The following is a 19,285-nucleotide window of genomic DNA, read 5'->3' on the forward strand; positions in this document are numbered from 1 at the left end:
CTGGAGAATCCCATGTGGGAAGTTACAATCCTTTGTTGTGTGATTATTCTGAGGATTGTTTTTTGCTCCCCGTAAAACTCCCGTGTAATCTTGGCTACTCTTAATTAGAGCAGTAAATAAAATGTTAGTGTGTTTATTTTATGACAGAGGAAATGGAGAACAAAGTGATGGTTATGATCTAGCATCTCCTTCTATCTTATATAACATAAATAATCTAATGAATATAATGGAATCAACACCTAGACTAGCTACTTAGTGATCAAGCCAGGTTATATAACAGTAGATTGATGAGAAGAAAACAACTTGTATCTGGTTTATAAGAAACATACCTGAAAAAGAAAAAAAAAGAAAAGAATGATGCTTGGCAGATAATTAGATCAAGTGGAATTTTTCACAAAAGATAACTCTGACCAAAGGGCCCTAATAAATTTCTATGTGAATCTTCAGGGTATTGCCTGGCTGAACAGATGACATGTTCATATAATACCTAACACGGTAGGGGAAATTTCCCACTCTCTCTTTCTTGAGTTCTTTTGGCTGGTTTAATAATTAAATTGGCACAAGAGAGATTAACGTGGGAGAAAACCCCTCAAATTAGTATATATGGAGGTCTCTAGAAATGGGACCTAATAAGTGGCCAAAGCATGCAGCTTTTATGCTTTTTAGAAAAAGAAACAATAAATTTATAAAGACTTGACAAGATAGAGAAGTTTAAACTTTGGTAGTAAATTAGTGAGGAAGTAACAAGTTTTGTTTAAACAGCCTTCTTGGCCCTAAATTTCCTATCTCTGGTGATAAGGATGTCTCTACCTCCTGGAGCAGAGAGGCTACCTTCCAAATGGGAGATTTATTTCTTGCTTTCTAAAGACACAGGAGGGTCAGAATGTTTTTCTTGGATTGGATGGTTTTTCTAGAGTAACTTTAATTCAAAATATTTGATATGCCAGTCTGGAATATTTTGAGAGGGTCTACCCTGAGCCACAACATACCCTCCAATGAAATAAAATAATTTTATAAGAAATCAGAGACTGGCAGCTTTATGATAATTTTTTTTTTGCATTACTTTTACATGACCTTTGCCAAGGAAATCCTTGATAAAAATCACAGCGGCCACCCTAGACAATGAATACAATTTTACAGTGAAATAAACGGAAAGCCCTGACTTGTCTGGAAAGTATCCTAGCATGCAAGGTGTCGTTTTCATTCTGGCAAAAACTCTGCTTGGAACAGCCTAAGGAACCCAGAGGCCAGATGTGCAAAGAACATGTTAGGCCACCTAAGAACTATGTTTCTGATGGCCCCAAATGTAATGTTGCAGAAAGCACCTGCATAAAAATGGCCCTTTTCAGCTTCTGGCTTTTCTTTCTGATTCCTTTCAGGGATTTATATAACAGTTAGTCTTACTTAGGAACATATCCAGGAGACACCCTAGTAGAGAATGTGGCAACATCCCTAAGCAGAGGAAAATGAAAGCCTCTTGTCTTTGACTAGAAGACTACTCTATTCCAGTCTAACCAGCAGAAATGAGGTGAAGATTACACACAGTCTAAGATGTAACACCTAAATGTCATGGCTCCCACACCCTGCTCCAAGGCTGCAGTTACTTACAGCGACAGAAGGAAATGTGTGATCACTCATCTTATCCCAGAGGGTGTCATCAGTGAGGCTAAGCCAAACAGCAAAAGTTAAAAAAGTATACATATATACTTACTGAGTTCAAACTATATGTTGGTGTGTGGGTCTGAATACAGATAAGAACTCAGCACCTGTATTTTTCCTGGGAATCTGTTAAATGTGTGCAGGTCAAATGGTAAACTTCTGCTTACCATCATTTTATCATAAATTCACCACCAGTTAAATGAAATAAGCATAGCATTTTGGCTAATGTTGAATTACTTTTGGAAGACACGCAACTCTGACCCTTGTCGGAAAGGCTTGGTAAATGTATGAAGCCTGTGCTTTTCACTTTAGTATTAGCACCTGCGGTTTCGGTTTTCACTTGCTTTCCACCAAAAGGGCAAAAGTCAACATACTATTACAGGAAAGTATCTTTTTGAGCAAGATGGGGACTCTGATGAAATAAGACCATTTACCAGAGGTTGAGTCACTGTAAAATAACTTTTCAGAGCTTGTCAGCTGATGTGCACAAGTCATCAGTCAGTGTAGAGAAGACAGCCATCAACACAACAAATGAAGGGAAGGGAAGGGAAGTCGCTCAGTCATGTCCAACTCTCTGCCATCCCTTGGACTGCAGCCTACAAGGCTCCTCTCTGTCCATATTCTCCAGGCAAAAGAGTACCAGACTGGATTACCATTTCCTTCCCCAGGGGATCTTCCCGAGCCAGGGACAAATGTGTAACCATAAAGAATGGGGCTTCTTTAGTTAGAAAGTCAAGATTGGCCATGAGGGTTCAGATCATGCTTCTGGGCATTGATAACATTGACGCAAACAATGGAGCCACATTGCAAAGGACTTAAGTTTCAGAAGACGAAACATACACCGTGGAAGAACTCAAGGTATTCCTCAACTTTTGGTAGTTACAGAGTATAAGGTGAAAACAAGGCAATCAAACATTTTTCATCTTCCTTGGAAAGGAAATATTTATTTTGAAAAAAGTTCCTTAATGATGCGAAAGGAAAAAAAAAACTAAATGAAAAATAAGGAATAGTTTCAACCTCTAACAAGTAAAAAATACCAAGAAGTCCAAAATACTTTTAGATAAGGTGGCTACATAGGCTCAGTGTTCTAGAAAGGATTATATCCCACATCACATGTCACAGGTAAGTTCATTTCATGGTGTGTCAATGAACTTTTTGCCAGGAGTACATGTATATTCCAAACTACCTCCTTATTTATTTTTTCATTTGACTAACTCTAGAAGGCAATCAGGGGCTTCCCAGGTGGTATCAGTGGTAAAAAGCCCAACTGCCAATGCAGGAGGCATAAGAGACATAGGTTTGATCCCTGGGTTGGGAATAGACCCTGGAGGAGGGCATGGAGACCCACTCCAGTATTCTTGCCTGGAGAATCCCACGAACGGAGGAGCCTGGAGGGTTACGCTCCACTGGGTCACAAACAGACACGACTGAAAAGACCTAGCATGCAGGCATGCAGAAGGCAATGATACGGCATCAGAATGCCCAGGAGCATGATCTGAAGCATGATCTGAACCCTCACGGCCATTCCTGACTTTCTAACTAATGAATCGTTGCTGTCCCACTTTAGGCAAGTTACTTCTCTGAGTCTTTTTTTTTTTTTTTTTTAAGAAGATTGGGTTAATATCTCTTCCTAGGGTTATTGTTGTGACAAGATGTGCTAACTCAGGTGTTCTGTCCAGTGCTTGGCTCAGAGGTGACATCTGAGAAAGATTAGTTCTTTTCCTTCCTCTGACATCAGATCTAACTGTATTATCAACACATGACGAAGAATGAATGCTCTGCAACTTGTCAATCACCGCATAACATCAGTGCAAAGCAAGTGGTATATTACTGAGATGATTTTCGGTTTCCTTTTGAAATCTCCTAACAGCAATTTTTTTTCAATCTACTTTTCGATTACTAACACTCAACTTTACTAGCTAGAACTTCTTTTATGTAAAAACTATCTGGAAACCTGTCTTCCCTCAGTCATAGAAAAGATAGCATTATCCCTTCCCATATGATATGTGGCTCTTGGTAGAGAGTAGGAGGACAAATATTTATCAAGTTAACCTAGACTGTTTTTCTTTATCTCTAAATTTCTGTCTCTAACCTGAGATAATTCTTTTTTTTTTTCCACTACAACTTAAATTTATTTATTTTTTGTTTGATTTATTTTTTATTTTACTTTACAATTCTGTATTGGTTTTGCCATACATTGACATGAATCCACCACGGGTGTACATGCGTTCCCAAACATGAACCCCCCTCCCACCCCCCTCCCCACAACATCTCTCTGGGTCATCCCTGCGTACCAGCCCCAAGTGTGCCATATCCTGCATCGGACATAGACTGGCAATTCGATTCTTACATGATATTATACATGTTTCAATGCCATTCTCCCAAATCATCTCACCCTCTCCCTCTGAGTCCAAAAGTCCGTTATACACGTCTGTTTTTTTTTTGCTGTCCTGAGCAGAAAATAAATTGAAAGTTACAAACTGACTGGCATGTCTCTCTTACTATTTATGTTTTTTGCAGATGACCACATCAATATATGTTAGACTTTAAGCTCCCATAAAGAATATAAAGTTTTATATATACATATATATGCAGAGTAAATAGCATTATATGTAAATGAGACCCTCAGAAATAGTAGGTTGAAAACAATGATAAAGAAAACAGTGAGGACTCACTTTGCTGGCATATTTTTCAGCAATCACACCATCACCTTAACTTCTTAGGTACTGATTATTTTTTAAACGAGATTTATAAATATTCATTGGCAGGGGGAAACCTTAGTTGACCTACTTAGTTTTAAAACCTATTATCAATTAACATAAGATGTCAAATAAGAGGATATATATAAGAATCTTAAACTAACATATTTCATTAGCTGTTTTGGTGGTTTGTGGCCCTATCTCATCACCATTTACGACATGAGGCGTTTATAAATTTATGGCCAAATAATGCTTCATTCTTTCTCTATTTTTACACTCTCAGTATTCACAACCTAAAATTACAAATTAACAGAGTATTCCAAGGACATTCTTAATAATACATTATGACCATAACAAGTATGGATAATGTTAGCATGTTCTTAAAGAGTAAGTTATGACTCCCATAAGAACAATGTGGATAAATCATTGGGTATTATTTTTTGACAATGTGTTATTGATTCAGAGAACTACAGGACATTTCATATACCCCCATGCAGCACATATATCAACTACTTCTTTACTGCAGGCTGTACGTTGTATGTTTAATGTACTGCAGGCTGTATGTTGTACTGATCTGTACGTTGTAAAGATCATATACCTGGGAGTAAAGAGAAACTATATTTATATACAACTGGTCCATTTACTATTCATCCCAGTCAGGATCACTAGCTCTCTTGGACAGTTTCTAACCAAAAAACATGGTGTTTCTAAACTCCTAGGCTACATTAGAACATAACCTTCAAAAAAAATATTCATATAGAATCAAACCAACTTAAAGTAATTTTTCCAAAATGGGTAAAGGCAGATAGAAGGTGAAATCATGGACTATGTGGGAAAAGGGGAAGGTGGGATGATTTGAGAGAATAGCATTGAAACATGTATATTATCAAATGTAAAACAGATGACCAGTGCAAGTTTGATGCATGAAGCAGGGCACTCACAGCCGGTGCTCTGGGACAACCCAGAGGGGTGGGATGGGGAGGGAGGTGGGAGGGGGGTTCAGGATGGGGGGACACATGTACACACGTGGCTGATTCATGTCGATGTATGGCAAAACCCACCACAATACTGTAAAGTAATTAGCCCCCAATTAAAACAAATAAATTAATTTAAAAAACATATGGTCAACGAGGTCTTCTAAAACAGCTTAGTGGAAAACAGTCAAGTGAATGAATTTAATCAAAACATATTGCTAAACATAATGGAAAGGGAAACAAAAAAAATCTTGCTCATGCTTTGGTAATATGCAGATATGAGCTTTCTAGGGCAGGTGTAGATACAAAACACTATAATTGAGGAAATGGTCCAATCTCCCAACAGGGTCATGCCATGTGAAAAAGGTCAAAGGTCACAGGATGGAAGAAGGTAGGAAGAGGAAGTTGTAGAGCTGGGTAAATTGCTCTTGGCCCCTGGGCAGAGGTTTGGGATTTGGGGTTATGATAGGTTCCGTCAGGCAAATAACTCCTTGTGAGGCATCTAGTCTCGTTTGGGGTACCCTAGAGAGAAAGGCTGAGAAGTGTCTAATCTGGGTCCAAGTCTGTCTTGCAGTGTAGGATGGAGGCACCAAGCAAAGAAAGACAAACCCCAGGAAAGGAAGGAAGAGTGAGGCAGGGGGTATAATTATATAATTTAAATAGTTTTGTGGATAAAGGCTTTTACCAAAGCCCTCATAGTAATTATTTGAAACCACCACTGAAAGCCTCCTAAACACTTATTTTGAGTTTGGTATTAAATATTCTCCAGCGGCGGCAGTGACTCAAGTGCAGGAGGAAGCATCCTGGAGGAACTGGGTGGGCAGACATCCAGTCTCTCATATGGCTTTCAATTCAGCCAGAAGAGACTGCTTAGAATATACAACCATTTTTTTGAAAATAAGCAAATTACCAAATCAACGGTTTGGAGAAAGTAACAACTGGTGTCTGTGAGAGGTTCTTACCAAGAACCACAAAGAAAGCTAAGGTTGGGTCTATTTTCCTAATGATTTGAATTAATTCATGTAGGAATACAGAGGAATCATTATCTACTGTGTTTTCTCACTGCAAATTCCAAAGGCACACCATTTCCATTATTTTCAACATCCATTTAAAAAAAATCCATGTAAAACTGTCATAGTAAAATGGAATATAGGGTCTTTTGTAAATTTCATAAATACAAGATACCCAACATCACCAATTCCCAGAAGAGTACTTCTTTCCCAGCTGCTCTGGAGCCTTGGTGGTGAGTAGGAAGGGAGGCAGAGACAAGTTGGAAAATCTGGTGGAGGGGCTCCCAGAAGGCTTTTTTCTGGGACTAAGGCCCTGTTATTTCTGGAGAAGGAAGGGTTGTTTAAAAACAAAAGGAAAAACAATTTTGGGATTAAAGTCATCTAGGTCAAAATTCAGGATCCCACATTTGCTAATCGTGTGAACTCATAGTCTCCATCTGTAATTGAGACAAACATCATCATTCATGTAGGAATGGAGGCAAAAAGCAACTATATGCCAATAAAAAAGTAAAAATGAAAAAAGGAACAGAGGCAAATGCATACAGACACACCTGGGACATAGCTTCCTGCAAACTGTCAATTTTATAACTCATCAAAAGATATGGGTGGCAGAGATGCAAAAAAGTCCCAAGGCACAGCAGTCTGTTCCCCTCAAAACTGCCCACAAGCTGTGAGGAAATGGCAAGAGGGTAGACTGGTTAGAAAGGATTTATCGGTAATTCTAGGTCTCAGAGAGCTCTTGAAAGAGCTCAGATGTTTAGCCAAAAAAAAAAAGGGAGAGGGATAAAGACTATTCAAGCTTGTGGCAGGAAGAATTTCTCAAAACAGAAATACTATGAATTTGTGAACAACTTCACTTTGGGTTCTGCATACAAGCCAAGATTACTGAATTTTGTTTAAGAAAAGGGGACACATTTAGTTTTTCTGAGACCAAACAATGGACTTGATGGAACTTTTTCAACCACAAACTTTGGTTTGTGGCAGACACTATCTTAAATCAGAGGAAAAGAGAATAGATTATTTGTTCATATGTTATTTTCATTTTTTGTAATGTTTACATTTTTTTTTTTACTAACTTATTTCTCTCAAATGTAACAAAGTTCGCTTTCTTCACTGAGCGCTACTTGATGCAAGCTGTGTGCCAGACAGTATTTGAACAATCATCCTGCAATGGGACATTACAAAAACATATCTTTGCTTCTGATAGGGACACATTAACACCTTAAAAGTTAAACTGAGCTCTTAAACATTTTCAGGCCAAAAAGCTGAAACAACTTTGCTAATGGTAACAGAGAATTCACAATCCTACAGGTCCAAAGCTGGCAGTGGAAGAAAATTCACTGTGGTTTAAAACCTGCCTGAACTATTTTTCAAAGCAATACAAAATGTATTGTATTAGACTCATGGGACATATCAAGACAAAACCTGAAGTAGCCTCAATTCTCCTTTTTCCCCTTCTTTTTCTGGAGCCAAGTCAATAACTTGCTTATTCTGGATTTCTTTCAGAAGCCATTCAACAGTGATTGGTTTCCCAAACAGTAAGGTTTGTCTGCATAATACATGTAAGATGAGCTTAAAAGGGTACAGATGACAACTTCACCATTTAAGTCATGAATGCTTGTAAGTTATATTTGAAGCTTACATGGTGTTATAAAACCAAATTTAGCTAGAAAAAAATGCACAACCCTATAAAGGGCTTTCTTTTACCATGGTGTTGAAAAATATATATTCTTATGCTTGTTAATATCAAATGTGGTTAACAATTCATTTTCTGCAAAATATACGGGTGAGAGAAAACACTGGTATCCATAATGAAACCTAGGCTGGCTTAAGTTCATATTTGCAAATTAAGCAGAGAAATTTAAGTAGTGAGGAGGACGGCTATTTAAAATCACCTCTTATAGCATTTGGCAAAACGAAACTCCCTCTGCCCCCAGGAATAAAGATGTTAAAAGAAATAATAATGATGATCATGAGAATGGTTCATAGTTCTTACGTGCTTACTAAATGCTAGGCATTGTATTTAAAATGTATTGTTTTGTTTAAGCCCCACAACACCCTAGAGATGGGTATTATTATTACTCTTGTTTTACAAGTGTCACTGGAAACTTAGGTTCCAGAAAATTCTATTTGCGTAGACTCCAGAATCCAGTGACTTACATACATCCTCCAGAGTTTGCTTAGCACTAGAGGTCAAGTTTCCTTTCAAGATTGGGCATAATGGTGAAGTGAAAGTCACTCAGTCATGTCCAACTCTTTGTGACCCCATGGACTATACAGTCCATGGAATTCTCCAGGCCAGAGTACTGGAGTGGGTAGCCTTTCCCTCCTCCAGGGGATCTTCCCAACCCAGGGATCAAACCTGGGTCTCCAGGTTTCTTTAACAGCTGAGCCACAAGGGAAGCCCGGGCATAATGGTATCTGCCTACTAATGTTTTCAGGTGTAAATGTGATTGTCCCTGTAAAATCTTTAGTCCAAATATAAGCTAGTGTTTTCTTATGACTCTATCAGCCATGCATAGAACCCTGCAGGGGCAGCAGAGCTTCCCCTTCACATAGTCAGAAGCCTGCGTTTTTCTTTGGGATCCATACTCTGCACTTCCCATATAGTGGGTACTGACTCCTCATCAGGCTAAATGTGAGTATCAACAGAAGCAGAAACTGGAAAACAACTAAGCCCAGATGATCAGAAGGAGAGGCAGGCAGGGTTTCTCAGGAGTTAAATTTGGGAAGACTGGAGGCCTTTTGACTCCAAGTAGAGGAAATTTATTTCTCCAAATTCCTCACATACATATTTAACCATCATTCCTGTTGATTCCATAAATATAATTTTCCTCTCTGCCCCTTTCTTTTTCCCAGGGAATCCAGACAGTAGAAAAGAGGAGAAGAAACAATAAGAACAAATTTAAGGTCCAGCGCTGCCTCCCAGGACAGATCCCACAGTTGTCCTAGGAGGTGCTAGAAGGAGGAGAGGTCAAGGTTACAAGTATATCATGTGAGACTCAAGAAAGATCATTTGGACACCTACAGAGTTGATGGCTTGAGAAATTATGGTTCCTTCCACTTACCCAGACTTGACAGATGAGGGTAGTGAAATCCTGAGCTATCTCAATGAAGCAGTCTTCACTTTCTCTCTACCTTTTACAGAAAGTTAGATAATATCCATTAAAAAAATATTCTGGGTCACCTGAAGTATTTTCAGAGATTCACAGAATTAGAATGCTATGGGGGATTTGAATACTATAATCATCATGCTCCTTAATATAACATAAACCCATTATACTAAATTTTAAAATATGTTAATTAGACCATGGCAGCTAAAGTTAGGTCACATGGGAGATTCCCTAGTTCTTAGCTCACATTTTTAGATGTTTCCAGTCTTAACAGATATATTTTGAACAAGTTACTTCATGGCAAACCAAAAGTATAAAAGAGATGCTGGAGGATAAATTGGGAAATTGGAATAGACATATATACATTACTATATATAAAACAGACAATTAATAAGGACCTACCTTATAGCACAGGGAATGCTACTCACTACTCTCTAATGGCCTTTATGGGAAAGAATCCCAAAAAAGAGTGGATCTATGTATATGAATAACTGATTTACTTTGCTGTACAGCAAAAACTAATACAACACTGTAAAAAAACTGTACTCCAATAGAAATTTTTAAAAAAGAGATACTAGAAGAATCTGGATCTAGGTCATCAAGCCAAAGGGGTTTCTGAGAATTTAATGGGATCATTTCTGGGCATTTCTGTAGACTTAGGGAAGAAGCACAAAATATTCTTTAAGCCAGTAATTTAAAATTCTTGCTTTAGCAGACCCTTAAGAAAACGTCTCATATCAATATCATAATCAGAACCCTTAATAAAACGGCTCAAAGTTACATGATAAAAAGTTACATGTTACCTAAAGTATCTGCTTATTATAAATATCTAACAGATTTTGACCAACTTTACATGATTATTAAAGATGCTTACCCATAAAATTCTTACTTTCTAAATTAAAAGCAATATGATCAAGCTCCCTAAGAACCTCTTTTGCTGACACTGTCAGCATCTGGCAATATTTGGGTAGGTGACTGAGTGAGAACCCCCAGCTCTGCACTCAGGCATCATGCTAGCGGGGAGTGCTGCTCTTTCCGGGAAAGGAGCTGGGAATGTACGGAGGCAGAAAAGTCAGATTTCCATATTAGGTCTGTAGAGCAGGATTTCAACATGGGCTATTTTTCTACAAAATTTTGTAACATTCATTTTATATGTGCTGTGCCCTGTGCTAACCATACCGATCCTATGCCAAGGGTAACATTATCATTACCTCAGAGGCAGTACAAGTGGCTTAGAGAAGTTCTCTAATTTCCGTTTGTCCAGAGTCCACCACTCAGGTGGGGCAGAACTGGGCCCTGAACCACTGTGCTGCTGTACAGAGTGATTTGAGTACATTCATCAAAATTGTGATTTAACAAAACTTTACACACCTACAATTTATTTCCTATTATATTATTTCCTAAGGTGGTGTGTTTCTAAGTTCATTACCTGAATGTTAATTATTCTTTGTGCTGATGGAATGATAAATGTTTTATTATTATCAGTACAAATGTGAACACAGAGGATGCTTTTCTTTTCCATGGCAATGAAAAATAATGATTTCCCTAGACTCATTCTAATGATCTGCCTGAAATCTCAGCCGTGGGTTGTATCACACAAGACCTGGAGGAGCTATGATGCAAAGTGGAGTTTCCTTTCCTGCTGAGAAGCAAATGAGTTCACCGCAGCAAGTCTGACCCCAGACAGCCAGATCTGTTTAAAGTCACCACTTAACAGCCTGGGAGAAAAAGCCTCCTCCAGACACCAGTGCGAGAACCAGAGGCAGTTCGATGCTGGACGAATCAGTGTCAATCCGCTCAGCCATAGCGTCTGCCTGTGATCTTTCACACCAAACTGACACAAATTATTAAGGCCGTTTCCAATCACTTTGCTCTTTAAATATCAGATATGATTGACTATTACCACATTTAAAACTGATATACAAATTTTTAAAACAGGGAGCCCTTAATTAAACATTATTCAGTAACTCATTTCTCAAATATTTATGGCTCAGTGGTAAATAATCCGCCTGCCAACGTAGGAGATGTGAGTTCAATCCCTGGGTCAGGAAGATCCCCTGGAGAAGGGAATGGCAACCCAAGCCAGTATTCTTGCCTGGAGAATTCCATGGACACAGGAGCCTGGTGGGCTACAGTCCATGGAGTCACAAAGAGTCAGACACGACTGAGCAACTGAGCACGCCCACAACAATGTGCTAGGCAACTTGCTGGAGACCGACAGAGATCGCAAACCAAAATAGACAGAAGGGGTCCTTGCTTTCATTGAAACCGAGCATTCCCCTGAGACTATTTATGTTTGCTCTTGCAGCAACACAAAGTGCAAAAACCTTTGAAGTGTCTATTACTTTTGAGTTACCATCTTGGAAACTTCAAAATGAAAATAAATGCCTCTGTCTTAACAATACAGGATTCAGTGCACAGAATATTTTCGGTATTTCAGTTTTCTCTTTTTCTCTTGAGATTACTGTTTACATCATTTGACACTAAAAACACTTCAAGAACATTTGGATGTGTTTATCCAAGAGTTGGAGAAAAATGATGAAACAGATGAACACAAAAGGAGCAATGCCAGCACGCTCTACGTAAGGTGAAAGCCTAAATCCAGACAAAAAGGAAAGGATGTCAAATCAAGCATGTGATCAACCATGCTTTCACTTCAATCTCATAGGTCCCACTTCTGATTTCCTTCAAGTGTCAGAAAGTCTGTCCATCACGTTTAACCTATGATGCTGACAAAGGCCTAAAGGTCTATAGGGATTATGGAAACGTTCACACTGAAGTTTTTGCAAGGTGGTGAACAAATGCAACCCAGTTCTGGAACCATCTTGGATGGCTCCTTTTCCAGGGACCCCCCCATGGGGATGAGTATCCCTGAACTTTACATCATATCGCTAGCAGTGCCCCCACTTCCTTCTCCCAACTCTTATCCTGGTCCCTTATCTGCACCCTTCCAACTTGCCAACTGCTTCTATACATCACACCTCTTTTAAGAGGCTGATGAAGTCACACTCCTTGCCTATGAAGGCAAACTCTCAAACCTGGCCTAGCTTTCCACAATTGACCTGAGACTACCTCTCCAGGTTTAACCCCCTCTGTCACTTTTTAATGGGTGCCTTATAAATACTGTGCCCACTGTTAAAATGAATTGGGTAGCTTCATATGGACCATTATAAAACAACTGCTAAGATATATTAAGTGAGAAAAACAAAGTGCAGTATCAAGGAGTGTGGACAGGATGCTGTAATGTGTGTTTAACAACAAAGGATGTGTCAATTGACATGCACATAAATCCCTTAGATATGGCAGAACCTCTGTGGATGAACACACAAGACTGGAACTCGTGGCCACCCCTGGGGAGGTAAACTAGTAGCTTGGATATAAAGGTGGGAGATTCATAAACAACAAGGTCCTAGTGTATAGCACAGGGAACTATATTCAATATCCCATGATAAACCATAATGAAAAAGAATGTGAAACAGTATATATATATATATATATATACACACACACACATTACATACATACATATATGTATATGTGTCTATATATATATATAACTGAGTCATTTTGCTGTACAATGGAAATTAACACAACATTGTAATCAACTATACTTCAATAAAATAAAAAAATAAAGGTGAGAGATTCACTTTTTACCATCTATATTTTCTCTTTTCATAACTTCTAAGTTTTACATTCTGTGCCTATATTTATTCAAACAAAACATACTTAAAAAACTATAATCTTGTGTCCAAGTTTAATATTCCTCTTTCAGGCCCCCAAAGAGGAACTTAACTTGCACTAACTTTCTGCTTCCTCTCCTTTTACTCAGTTACTCAAGTTTTACCCACCTTTATATAACTAAATACCACTTATTTTGTAAATAGTTCCTTAAACTTCATGATATTTTCACAGCAAGTTATCTACCTTACTTGCCTATTTGTTTTGCATTATTACTTATGCAATTTACTTCTCTTAATATTTGTAAGCTTTTGGAGGGCTGGCTTTTTGTTTGTGTTTGTGTTTTTAGGATTAAAGCCTGGTTCACAAAAAGCACTTCTCCAATAATTAAAGGCATTAGCAGTTTCCATGATTGCAAAATCATATATTATTCCTCAGGCTACAAGGTGCTCAAAGACTTCACAAGAAAGGGAAGTGCATCACAAGAATTGTTTTAAGCACAATAATAAAGAAGAGATCATCATTCCAGTTTAAAAATCAGAAGCAAAGTTCTTTTTACGTGTAACTCCCTGTCTATACCCAACTTCTAAACATCTACCTCTTCACCATCCCTTCCACAGAGCTGGCCTCTCAGCTTCTCCAGCATCCCTAGTTATCAGGTTTCCTCTGTTCTGCTCTTTGCGTCACAACAGCTATTTCAAGCAGCTGTATATCACCTTTCCTGTTCTGTCTTCCACCTTAAATTGCAAATAGTCATCTTTCCTTTGAAATATTTACAGGTCATCACCTACATTTTGGGGGGTTCACTTTTATCTTTTATACTTCTAAAAAATCTTTCCCTCTTTTCCAAATATAACTTCATGCAATCATAGGCATGAAAAAAGACATCCTAGGAATTTCTATTTTAGCTCTGAACTTCAGACATTAAAAAAAAGTTGACTGTTGGCTATTTGGTGTTGTTCAATAGCTTTCACATTTTTTAAAAAAAGAAGTAAAATATTAATACTGAAATATTACATATATAATATGTATGTAATACTGAAATATACAAAATACTCAGGCAGAAACAAACAAGCTGTAGTCACTCAGCAGTCTCTTGATATAATGCTTTTGTAAAGCACCTTTTTGGTCTCACGATGATTAGCAATTTCTTTTAGCTGTTAAAGACACAAAACTAGCATCTATTTACATCAGTGATTCAAAACAGTGTACGTTTGTTCCAGCAGAATGATAGTAATAAGGCACCTTTCAACCCAGGAAAACAAAATATCTCAACAGTTAGCTGAATATAAAATACAAGGAAAGTTACTAAAAGTCTTTCAAAAAGATAATCTTACTTACATCAAGGGAACCTTCATTTATAACAATCATTCCCATGTTCTTCCTCAGAAGTTTGCAGGAGTGTCCTATGTCCAAACAGAGTAAATTGGTTGACACAATTAATTTCTCTAGAGAAAGAAGATGAAGATGTTAAAATGCTAAAACTACAAAAATTCCGAATTTTATCTATATTATTTGGTAAAATTAAAATGCTATCTATTTTAACAGGAAAGATGGCAGTCAGCTGTCTTCTAGATCTGCAGAAGTTTGAAAAAGAAATACTCTTGCTTGCTATAAAAGAGGGATACAATACAAGGACATGACAGGTTAAGGTTGCCTTGATAAACGAACATGGAAAGAGAGTATAGTAAGGATTCTCAACGTTCTGAAAATTGATAAACACATATGGCCTACCCTTCATGGTGACCAACACGTAGAGCAGAAGATGGGCCGGTGGTGGTTTGGGAGAAGGATGCAGGAGGTCGTCTGGGTTTCTCTTGGACCACTGAGCCCCCCACTATCTCCCTGCCCTTGGACTGTTATCACATTTTCTTTTCTCTCGCTCTCTCTTGCTTTGCTGTACTTGGTGCAGGGCAGACTCACCTGCTGATCAAACCAACTCTGCCCACTTGCACTTGTGCGCCTATTCAATGTGACTAGACAAAAACAGGCAATCTTTTTGGCCCAGCTCACATTTAAAACAGTACCATCCACACTTACTCTTTTTGTGATCTCATTCCTCAGTTTTCATTCCAATCCCAAAGAAAGGCAATGCCAAAGAATGTTCAAACTACCGCAAAATTGCACTCATCTCACACGCTAGCAAAGTAATGCTCAAAATTCTCCAAGCCAGACTTCAACAGTACATGAACTGTGAATGTTCAGATATTCAAGCTGGATTTAGAAAAGGCAGAGGAACCAGAGATCAAATCACCAACATCCGATGGATCATCGAAAGAGCAAGAGAGTTCCAGAAAAACATCTACTTCTGCTTTATTGATTACGCCAAAGCCTTTGTCTCTGTGGATCACAGCAAACTGTGGGAAATTCTTCAAGAGATGGGAACACCAGAGCAGATTACCTGCCTCCTGAGAAATCTGTATGCAAGTCAAGAAGCAACTGTTAGAACTAGACATGGAATAACAGACTGATCCCAAATAGGAAAAGGAGTATGTCAAGGCTGTATATTGTCACCCTGCTTATTTAACTTATATGCAGAGTATATCATGAGGAATGCTGGGCTGGAGGAAGCACAAGCTGGAATCAAGATTCCTGGGAGAAATATCAATAACCTTGGATATGGAGATGATATCACCCTTATGGCAGAAAGTGAAGAACTAAAGAGCCTCTTGATGAAAGTGAAAGAGTAAAGTGAAAAAGTTGGCTTAAAGTTCACCATTCAGAAAGCTAAGATCATGGCATCCGTTCCCATCACTTCATGGCAAATAGATGGGAAAACAGTGGAAACAGTGTCAGACTTTATTTTTCTGGGCTCCAAAATCACTGCAGATGGTGACTGCAGCCATGACATTAAAACATGCTTACTCCTTGGAAGGAAAGTTATGACCAACCTAGACAGCATATTTAAAAGCAGAGACATTACTTTGCCAACAAAGGTCCATCTAGTCAAAGCTATGGTTTTTCCAGATATTCATGTATGGATGTGAGAGCTGGACTATAAAGAAAGCTGAGCACCAAAGAATTGATGCTTTTGAATTGTGGTGTTGGAGAAGACTCTCGAGAGTCCCTTGGACTGCAAGAGGATCAAACTAGTCCATCCTAAAGGAAATCAGTCCTAATATTCATTGGAAGGACTGATGCTAAAGCTGAAACTCCAATACTGTGAGTTTCCAATACTGTGAATAAACTCCAATAATGTGAAGAACTGACTCATTGGAAAAGACCCTGATGCTGGGAAAGATTGAAGGCAGGAGGAGAAGGGGTTGACAGAGATTGAGATGGTTGGATGGCATCACTGACTTGATGGACATGAGTTTGAGCAAGCTCTGAGAGCTGGTGATGGATAGGGAAGCCTGGTGTGCTGCCGTCCACGGGGTCGCTAATAGTTGGACATAACTGAGCGACTGAACTGGACTGAAATGTTGACCATTCTAGAACTCATAAATCCCTCTTTCCTGAACTCTGGACTCTCACATGGCAGTGCCTACTTAATAGCAGACATTTAGGTGTAAAATAAACATCTCCAACTTAACACATCTAAAATCAGGCTCTTAATCTCCCTTTAGAAGGAAGGAAGTTTTCCGTCCAGAAAATGTGCTCCTCCTTTAGTTTTCCTCATTTGGTTAATGGCAACTCCATCCTTCAATTGCTAAGGCTAAAGCACCTTGAAGTTACCTGGGATTCCTTCCTTTCTCCCATACTGTGTCTAATCTATCAATCAATCCTGTTGGCTGTACCTTCAAAAATACATCCAGAATCCAACCATTCCTCACCACCTCTATTTTACTACCCAGGTTCAAGCATCATCATGTCCTACTTGGATTACTTCAACAGCCTCTGGCCTTCCTGCTTCAATACTTGCTTCCCTTTGAGTCTAGTCTGAGTCTAGCAGCCAGACAGATACATACAGTTTTTTTTTTTTTTAATAGGAAAGTCAGATCAAGTGTTTCCTCCGCTTTGTTCAGTACCATGCAGTGGTTTTTCCATCTCACTCAGAGTAAATGCCAAGATTGGACAACAGTGTAGGTGGCTCCATCCAACCTGAGCTCTGTTACACTGCTCACCTCTTCTCCTCCTCTAGCCCTGGGCATATCTGCTCTTTCTGTAGGACAGAAGACAGCTCTCCCCAATCATTCGAGTGACAAGCTCCCTTTCTTCTCATAGGTTGTTTCTGGGCTTTCACTTTTTCAATACTTCTTTCTGACTTCCTGATTTAAAATTGAACCCCTCTGTGTAATGCCCTATTCTCCCTTCTCTGCTTTATTTTTCTTTAGAACAATTATTGCCATCAAGTATATTATGTGTTTTTCTCATTTATTTTACTGTCTGTTTCCCTGACCAGAATCTGAGTTCCGATGGCAGAGGTTCTGATACATTTTGTTTTGTGTTCTTAACTGATACCTGGTACCACAGGCACCATAATCATTTGCTGAATGAATGAATCTTACTTTCCTTTTTCTAGGAACAACTTTTAGGATTCTAGAAGTTGAGTTACTAGAAACCACCACCCTTCTCTCCTTTTCATATGTATTTTCACACTGGCTACATATCTAGGACCATCCTGAGGACTGTTCATCTTCCGCACAGATCACTCTTAACCACCATACCTTTCCCCTCTATCTGTCGTTACACTGCTTATTTATTTACATTTTATTTGCATTTGCACTTATTTGCATTTATTTGCATGCTTATCATATTTGCATTTTCCAGGTCTCCTGATTCTAAAGAATTCTGTATTCTCATACATCTTTTCATTTTGTCTCTAACACCAGTGATAATTTTTATAATCAAAATTAACAACTTGCTTGGCCTGTAGGTTTAAACTTTATTGGCTAGGTTTCTTTTCTTTTTTTTCCTGTTTTTGGCTGTTCCCTGTGCCCTGCAGGATCCTAGTTCCTTGGCTAGGGATCAAATCTGTGCTCCCACAGTGGAAGTGTGGAGTCTTAACCACTGGACAAGCAGGGAAGTCCTAGTTTTCTTTTAAAAATTAATTTTCCCCTATTAACATCAACTTACTATGAATTTATAGTATTCATACTGTTTAATATAAATACTGTATTTATAAGTATAGTGTTTACCACAGAATATACTCTTTGATTACTCACATTTCTAAAAGGAATATTAGCTAAAATCTTTTTTTTTTTTACATAGATGATACTTAATTACTTTCAAAAAATGTGGTTTTAGTTTGTGAATACTCCTGAAATGGTTTCTTTAATTTTGAGAGAGTTTTGTGTGTAATTTGTATCATCAGTATCATCCAGAGGTTGATGTCAGGGTTCACAGTATCAGGCAACATACTACTGCTGAATTTGGGGGGGAAATGACTATTTTTCTTGTACATTATTGATACTACCGGCTTCTAACAGCAAACATTACCTTTTCCTTTGTTACAGACTGAATTGTGTCCCCACCTCCCAATTCATATGTTGAAGCCCCAGCCACCAATGTGACAGCATTTGGAGACAGGGTCTTCAAAGAGTTAAAGTTAAATGAGATCATAAGGGTGATCCCTCATCCAACAGGACTGGTGTCCTTATAGGAAGAGGACAGAACACCAGACGTGCTGTGAGCATCCACAGAGGAGAGGTCAGGTGAGGACACACAGGGATGTGACCATCTGCAAGCAAGAGGGGGGCCCTCGGGAGAAACCAACTTGCTGACATCTTGATTTGGGACTCCAGCTCCTAGGACTGTGAAGAGATAACTTTCTGATGCTTAAGTCACCTAATATGCCATATTCTATTATGGCAGCCCGAGCTGACGAATATAACCTCTTTCTGTAAAATCAGAATTAATTGTTAGATCAATGAAAACTGGCAAAACCTTACTTCCTATCTCAGAAATAACCTTTGGTCACATAAACAAGTGTCAGTATACAAGCCTGCCGTAATCCTCGTCCCCAGACTCCAGCAGACAACTGCAGAAAGTTCATCCACGTGTGTCAATTATGGAGGTGAATTAGGGGCAGGCAGAGTTCAAAGGTGAGAGAGGGCACTATGTGGCTGCAAGAGCTAAAGTTTGGCTGTATACATAATCACTGCATCTTTAAAGGGGGCTCTGGGGCCATAAGTAAATAGATAAGCTGAGTGAAACTACAAATAAGGAAATCTCAAAATACTAAATCTTTCTAATCTTCAAATATCTCAAAT

At 38.6% G+C, this 19,285-nt stretch overlaps 1 protein-coding gene across 4 annotated transcripts in view; it reads right to left on the reverse strand.

Moving 5' to 3' along the window:
- Nucleotides 1–19,285, reverse strand: part of ATP8A1 (ATPase phospholipid transporting 8A1) — a 232,488-nt gene that overhangs the window by 82,388 nt on the left and 130,815 nt on the right. For all 4 annotated transcript variants that reach the window (XM_040238091.1, XM_040238093.1, XM_040238092.1 and 1 more), the window contains one exon: nucleotides 14,475–14,539. In XM_040238091.1, the coding sequence (XP_040094025.1) occupies nucleotides 14,475–14,539 (65 nt within the window). The remainder of the gene's footprint in view (nucleotides 1–14,474; nucleotides 14,540–19,285) is intronic.

This window comes from Oryx dammah, unplaced genomic scaffold (assembly GCF_014754425.2).
Source record: "Oryx dammah isolate SB20612 unplaced genomic scaffold, SCBI_Odam_1.1 HiC_scaffold_3, whole genome shotgun sequence".
NCBI classification, from domain to species: domain Eukaryota; kingdom Metazoa; phylum Chordata; class Mammalia; order Artiodactyla; family Bovidae; genus Oryx; species Oryx dammah.